At 46.9% G+C, this 7,921-nt stretch overlaps 1 protein-coding gene across 1 annotated transcript in view; it reads left to right on the top strand.

Moving 5' to 3' along the window:
- Positions 1-2,560: 2,560 nt before the first annotated feature.
- LOC106813661 (striatin-like) overlaps positions 2,561-7,921 on the top strand; it is a gene marked incomplete in the record, with an annotated part of 29,861 nt that continues 24,500 nt past the window's right edge. The window contains 5 exon segments of the mRNA XM_014817857.1: positions 2,561-2,811; positions 3,956-4,059; positions 4,950-5,023; positions 5,391-5,469; positions 5,807-5,995. Of these exon segments, the coding sequence (XP_014673343.1) occupies positions 2,602-2,811; positions 3,956-4,059; positions 4,950-5,023; positions 5,391-5,469; positions 5,807-5,995 (656 nt within the window).

The following is a 7,921-nucleotide window of genomic DNA, read 5'->3' as shown; positions in this document are numbered from 1 at the left end:
GGAGGGGGAGATAGGAGCTCGGGTGGAGGAGGAGGCGGACGAGAAGCGAGAGCTGGTGGAGAGGAGATGCGGGGGAAGACTGTGCTGGAGAAGGATGATGGGGAGAAGCCTGGTGGGGAAGGGAAGGAGGGCCGAGAGCTGGTGGGAAGGAGAGGGGAGAAGTGGTGGAGAAGGAGGAAGAGGAGAAGGGAGAAGCTTGTTGGAGGAGGGAAGGGGAGAAGTCTGAGTGCGAGAAGGGCGGAGAGGGAGAGGCTGACGTGGAGGAAGCGAGGAGGGGGAGAATCTGGTGGACAAGGAGGAAGGGGAGAATAGAAGCTGGTGGAGAAGAGGAAGGTGAGAAAGCTGGTGGGAAAGAGGAAGGGGAGAAGGAGAAGCTGGTGGAGAAGGAGGAGGCGAGAAGGAAGGCAGGGGGGAAGGGAGCGAGCGGGGCGAGAAGAGAGGGGGAGAAGGGAGTGGTGTGGGAAGGAAAAGGGTGGAGAAGGAGAAGCTGGTGTGAGAAAGGGGGGAGAAGCGTTGGTTGGAGAGCGAGGAAGAGGCGAAGGGAGAAGGTGGTGGAGAAGGAGGGGGAGAGGTCCTTGTCCTGCCTAACCCCTGGTGGAAGGAGAAGGGAGAGAAGGCGAGAGCTTGGTGGATGAAGGAGGAATGTTGAGAAAGGAGAAGGTGCTGCGGGCATTCATTGATGTACAGGGGGGGGGCTGGGTTGGCAGTTTCCCTTCTCCTCTTTCCCTTCTCCACCAGCTTCTCCCTTCTCGCCCTTCCTCTTCTCCCCCTCTTCTCCCTTCCTCCTTCTCCACCAGCTTCTCCCTCCTCTCTGCACTAGCTTCTCCCTTCTCCCCTTCCTCCTTCTTCACAGCTTTCTCCCCCTCCTCCTCCTCCACCACCTTCTTCCTTCTTTCCCTTCCTCCTCCACCAGTTTCTCCCTTTCTCCCTTCCTTCCTTCTCACCAGCTTCTCCCCCTCCTCCTTCTCACCCAGCTCTCCCTTCTCCCTCCTCCTTCTCCACAGCTTCTCCCCTCCTCCTTCTCCCAGCATCTCTCTTCTCCCCTTCCTCTTTCTCCACCAGCCTCCCTTTCTCCCCCTCATGCCTCCCCTTCTCCTTCTCACCAGCTTCTTCTCCCTCCTCCTTCTCACCGCTTCTCCCTTCTCCCCCTCTTCCTTCTTCCACAGCTTCTCCCCCTGCCTCCTTTTCCACCGCAGCTTCTTCCCCTCCTCCTTCTTCACAGCTTCTCCCTTCTCCCCTCCTCCTGCACCAGCTCCCTTCTCCCCCACTTTCTCCCTTCCTTCTTCTCCACCAGCCTTCTCCCCTTCCTCCTCCTCCACACCTTCTCTCGTCTACCCCTTCCTCCTCCAACCAGCTTTTCCCTTCTCCCCTCTCCTCATTCTCACCAGCTTCTCCCCTCCTCCTTTTTCCCCTTCTCCTTTCTCCACCAGTTTTCCTCCCCCTCCTCCTTTCTCCTTCTCCTTCTCCACCACCTTTCTTCCCCTCCTTCTTCTCACAGCTTCTCCCTCTCCTCCGCTTACTCCCACCGGCTTCTCCATTCTCCCCCTCCTCCTTCTCCATCAGCTTTCATCCTCTCCTTCTCCACACTTTCTCCCTTCTCCCCTTCCTCCTTCTCTCAGCTTCTCCCTTCTCCCCTTTCCTCATTCTCGACCAGCTCTCTCCCCCTCTCCTTCTCCACGCGCTTCTCCCCTTCCTCCTTCTCCACCAGCTTCTCCCTTCTCCCCTTCCTCATTCTCCACCATGCAGCTTCTCCCCCTCCTCCTTCTCCCCTTCCTTCTTCTCCACCAGCTTCTCCCTTCTCCCCTTCCTCATTCTCCACCAGCTTCTCCCCTTCCTCCTCCTCCTTCTCCCCTTCCTCCTTCTCCACCAGCTTCTCCCCATCCTCCTTCTCCACCAGCTGGTGTCTTAGCTGAAGTGGAAATCGCCATATTTGAGCATATATGCGAAGTGCGCATGCGCATACGCATCCTATATCATATGACACGTGACCACTATTAAATCACTACCGGTTCAGTACCCTGTTAGGTTAGAGGATGTGACGCGTCATCGGCCGACCAATCGGAGTGCCCGCAGCTCGTGCACTAAAGCTGACGCGATGTTTTGTGGCTGCATTATTTAGGCTGGCTATCGTGTGTGTCAATGACATGCACATGGAGATGGGTGGATGGTTACTGGTAATTTAAAACGAATTCTTTCAATGTATGGCCACCATTCGACTGCGCGACTGTTTTTCAGGCACAAATGTGGTGTCGATTAGTAAATTCGCGATATTTTTTAAAAACGCCGGACAACATATGTCATAACTCTACTGGTGCACAGCTGAATTGCATGACCTAGCTTTAATATTGCCACTCGGCCGAAAACGGCCGAAATACTATTTTTCAGCTCCTGAAATTCAATTCTTAAGTATAGGATCCTATGGAAGATTTAATATCTTAATTATTAATTATCAGATGACACACAAACTGGTCCGCCTGCCGATAATTTTCATGACACCGAAAACCATGACGTAATCGCTACTTTAGCGCCACCTGGTGAAACATAAACATGTTAACACCACTGTAATGGCGGCAATGTAGTCGTAGAGTTTTTACTGTAGTTATGGAAGACGTACCAGCAGCACATTTTCCGAACGCCGGACAGCTTCAATCGGGCCCGAATGGAATGGGTTGTGGTGGCAACAGACAAAACGATGAACATTTCACGCGTCCGAAATATTCGATCCCCGGAATTCTTCACTTCATTCAATATGAGTGGGGAAAGTTTGAACTGGAGCGTTCTCACTGGGACGTGGAAAGAGCTGAACTTCAGGTTCGTTCTAACGTTCTAATCATCATTAATTACTCTGATTCATTAATTTTTTCATCGAGCAGCGGCAAATACCAGATCTGCAAATTTACGTACATCCGGTGTAATTATGATAACGTGTGATTGTTGTACTAACGCTAGTCTCGTACAGTAGGTATTATTTTTCCTTTCTCAGTTTCTGTGCGTTTGCCGAGGCGCAGTGAAACTGATCACTGTAAGCAACCTGGGGGGGGGGGAGGTCACTCCCATACTAAAGTGGTAGGCCTACGCATGCTCGTCAAAGCATCTCAAAATTGGACCCTAAATGGCATATTCAGCAGTAGCAAATTTCACCACTTATTGGCGTAAGATAATGTAAATCTTACCCCTAAATGGTGCAGACAGCGAGAAATTCGTGTAAACCCGTAGTCTCGTGCCTGCTCGTGCCCAGACTTGTGAGTGGCCGATGGCACGTATAGTATACGGTATAACGGGCACCGGGCGGGCACGTATACTGACTTTAACGCCCATCACAGTCTGACGTTGAGACTAGAAATCCCGGGGAAAATCCTTTGGAGAATATAAACACGAAAATAAATGGGAGAATCTAATGACGAAAACCGGGCGAAAAAGTGACCCTCAACGTCGAAGGTTAACCTAAAAAAATTCCTCTTTTCCTAAAGACGCCGTCGACGCTACATGGTCACTTTCGTCATTTTCTCTGACGAGCATGCGTACCACTTTAGTATGGGATTGACCCCTCCCCCCGCGAGTAGCAGCAACGTATAAATTACCTCGTATCCAAAATGCTTGCAAGCTTGGTGACAATGGTGTGTGTCCTCCACAATGGCTGTGAAGTTATCCCTTAAAGAAAGGTCATCTGTTTGTACATTATAATGCATGTTACGGCCTTGGATTAAACATATCTTTATTTGGTGATTGCAATATAACTGTAGTTATTTTAGTAGTATTTGTTATTTGGGACTGTGGCATTTAAATGTAGTTTGGTCTAGAGAATAACCCTGGCAACCCTGCTGGATATGCACTCTGTCCAGTAAAATATTGCACATAATTATTTTATCAAATAGTGGTGCTGAATATACATCTTTCAATACAAATAATATTCTAAACAGCATTATAATATATTTTCCTATACCTTCCATTTTAGGCTCGAATCGCATTTCTACAAGGAGAGAGGACTGCACAGGAGAACCTAAAAAATGACCTTATCAGGCGTATCAAGATGTTGGAGTATGCATTGAAACAAGAAAGGTAGCTGTCGCCAGATGAAACGACTGCAGACTAATCCATGTTAAACAAAATTAACCTATTAATCCGTAGGCAAAAAACTGCAAAGAATTGAGGTACACGCTAAACTTAACTAAGTAGCACAGATGATTCCGAATACAAGATCATTGGCCAATAACGTAAACCAATAACAATTAACATACAGTCTATTACAATTGTTGTCACGGTTTTAAACTGCTTGTGACTTCATAACGTAATGTTTACCTCCCAGCCTAACCCTAACGAATAACTGAAGGAAGTGCAGGTAAGCACTCGGAGCAACAGATGGTGTTAAATTGTGCTACATTATTCATGTTATATATAGATTTATATCGTACCTGTGTTGTGTTGCATGAACTGATGCATAAACACTGCAGTGCAATGAGATTCACTATACATTAACATTCATTGCGAAACTCAAATCTGTCGTTCGGCCATTTTAAATACTAAATGCTATTAGAATAAATTAGAATAAACCAGTTGCTCAATGTGTAAGAGCATGTATTAATTCACACATAACAAAAAGTATGTGGTACTATATATGCCTTTCAAATGATCAAGTACCGAATAATTTTCTTTCAGAAAATAAGACCAACTTAAAATTATTTATTGATTGGCATAATCAGACCAGTCGGTCAAAGTTGGGCCGAGTAAAACGATTTGACAACTAAGTTTATCTTAATTATCTCCGAATCCACTCCGAATTATCGTTGAACTTGTGAATTTACGTTACTGTACTGTGTGCAAGTGTGTGCCGTTCGCATAGGAGCAAATTTCTTTTGGCATGCCTTCGAACTGGTTCGCGAGTATTCTACGAAGTAGGCAACGAGGATCGCGTGTGCCCGCCGTGCTAAATCAAATGTTAACGTTCACAGGGGGAAGTATCACAAGCTGAAGTACGGTACAGACCTGCTGCAGGAGAACACTATGCCAAGCCTCGACGACCACGGTATGCTAATCACTCTGACAATATCTGTTAATCTCAGTCGTGCGGAAGCATTGGAAGGTCGTTTGCACTACCATTGATTAATGCCACGCGTGTAGGTGCGTACGTTACAGCGTGCGTACATGCGTGTGAGGGAGCGTATGTGCATGGTGTGCGAAAGCATTCGTGGATGCATGTATATATATATTATATATATACAACATACATACATATCTAACTTGTTCATATGTGAATATGTACATCTAATATCTGGAAGCATAGTTTTGGTGTTTGTGAATATAAGCAAACGTGTGATTATGGTCTTATCATTGGGAATTTATTCTTAGCGGTACCCAGTTCATAATCGTTTGTTATTTTGCTTCGTAAACAGATGAGAGTCTAGAACTGGAACCGTATCTACCAACGAATGGCAACAAGCCATGGAGGCAGGGAAGGCAGCTGCTGCGACAGTAAGCATAGTATAGTCCCGGGTGAAATGATAACGAAACGTGGAAGCAGCTTCCGTTCTCGGGGTGAAATGTTAAAAAAACCTTGAAGCCAGGAGTCAACTTCTGACAGAAATAGCGCAGCAATACAGGAGCGCAGTGCAGTAAATCACAGTGCAATATAGTCACGATTGGTTGGGAACACAATGTTAAACAGTTGAGGCAGAGTAAGTGGTACAGGAGGATCTGAGACAGTAAGCGTGGTAATCGTGCAGCTGGGGCAGGCAGGCAGGTAGCCAAGACATCTCTGTTGTTCACCTGACGTTAAGACGGCCTTTCGCGGTCGGCGGCGTTTTCGCAGGTACCTGAAGGAGATTGGCTACACTGACGCCATCATAGACGTGCGCTCGTCGCGCGTTCGCTCGCTTCTCGGACTCTCGCCCCCCGAGAGCGAGGCTGGTAGTGGGCGCGAGAGAGAAGTCGCCCCGGTCGCCGCCGCCAATGGTGAACAGTCGACGAAGAGGGTTATCGACACACAGGGAGGCCGACGGTGGGTGGTACACCAGGTGCTGTGTGTGCGTGCGTGCCTGCTTGTGAGCGTGTTGGTAGGAGGTGGGGTTGGGGTTTGGTGTGCAGGAGAGGTGAGGGATGGTTGTGGGTGGGTGGGTGGATGGGGAGGAGGTGATAGTGGTGTTTGTGCATGTGTGCATGTTGGCGGGAGGTGGGGTTTGGTGTGCAGGAGAGGTGAATCTTCGATGCAACCATTTATTATAGTTCGCCTAGCCGCCGTATCAGTCTCGGTCGCGCCACCGGTCACAACACTAGCGTTTTCAAGCGGCAAACCGTGAGTTAGCAATCCCCTTGGGTTAGTATCTATGCGCTATGCTATGACCGGTAGGAACGTGTACTAACTATCATATGGAGCGAACGATTTGAGTTACATTTCTATAAATTCTAGCTGTTATGGACACATGTCTTAGCCTTAATCTCTGTGAATTTTCAGTCTATTGAAGCGCGATTAGTCTAATTAATTAGCAAATATGCACGCGCGGCTATGACCGGTGAAACGAAACGTCATGAATTCTATTTTTATCCTCCAAAAATGGAAAAGTGGGCGGGGTCTATTTTTATCCCCCAATCACAGGTCGGAGCAATTCCTCTGTTTAGACGCATGTAGACCACAGGGGTCTAGGGACCATAGGGGTATAGAGTTATATATAACTCTATGGATAATGGGTCATACTCAGAGGATTCCATATTTAGTTCGTGTTCGCGGGGAGAAAGACTGGAAGAGTAGGTGCATGCTAGGGGACAGTGGGTGATGGGCATTACGATTGTCCCGCGGTTAAAAAGTGCGTTAATTTCCAGTTCGTAGTTAAATAAAATCGTAATTCCCGATATCTTATTCATATTAATGTAAACAAGTTATCTGGTATTTTTCGTTTTGCTGACTAGTCCAATCCCGCGCCCCGGCAATAAGCTTCCCCCCTCTAGAAATTCTTCTCTCCTTCTTGGCGATGAGCCAATAGTTACTTATGTGGCACGAAAGGAGAATTTGGGAATGCAGTGATTATATTTTAGATTACATAATTATCAAGAATTATATGGCTACAAGTCGACAAATTTTAGATGCTGCATTACTTAGCAAGATAACAATTAAAGGCAAAAATATAGTTTTTAATTTAGAGAATAAGTTTGCTATTTATATATATAATATTATCTAGCCGCAAGTTTTGGTTTTATTCATGTATTTATGTCATTTATTTCATGTATTATTTTCTAGTTTGAATGTACGCTTGGAATAATATTCAAATAATTAAACAATCAAAATAATATTCAAAAACAGAACTAAGAGCAGATGAAAGCATAGACTGGTGCCCGTTCGCCACGTTCACTCCGGCTTATATCCTTCGCTACACTGACGTTAGTGTAGCGTGTGGCACTGTCGACCGGGTATCAGTCTAATGAAAGCACAGAGCAACATCAGCGCAACCAGCAATTTTGGAAGAGAGTAGTCCGATGAATGTAAAGCAGATGTCGTTTTAGCAAATTCGGTTATAAAATTGATAATTTTGGCCGTAGTTTTGGCTTTAATGCGCTGTAATTTAAATATAGCCACATAATTAATTTTACACCAGGGAGGGCAGATACTGTGCGGTGTCGCGCGAAATATCTGACGAGTGCGAAATATCTGAGATAGTCCCACCCCGCCCCGACCCGACCAATGACAGCTCGTCTTCGTGGTACGATAGGTTGTGTACACTTGAAGGTTTGTGTAAAATACCAAGTTCTGGTACAGGGTAGCGAAGGAGCAGTGTAGGGAGGGGGAGGGGGAGGGGGAGGGAGGAGGAAGTTTAGAGTAGTACTAGTAGGTGGAGTAGGGAGAAGCTAGTGAAGAATGAGGAAGGGGAGAAGCTGGTGGAGAAGGAGGAGGGGGAGAAGCTGGTGGAGAAGGAGGAGGGGGAGAAGCTGGTGG

Source organism: Priapulus caudatus, unplaced genomic scaffold (assembly GCF_000485595.1).
Source record: "Priapulus caudatus unplaced genomic scaffold, Priapulus_caudatus-5.0.1 Scaffold805, whole genome shotgun sequence".
NCBI classification, from domain to species: domain Eukaryota; kingdom Metazoa; phylum Priapulida; class Priapulimorpha; order Priapulimorphida; family Priapulidae; genus Priapulus; species Priapulus caudatus.
Note: the sequence above shows the minus strand (reverse complement) of the source record. Positions and strands in the feature narration are given on the sequence as shown.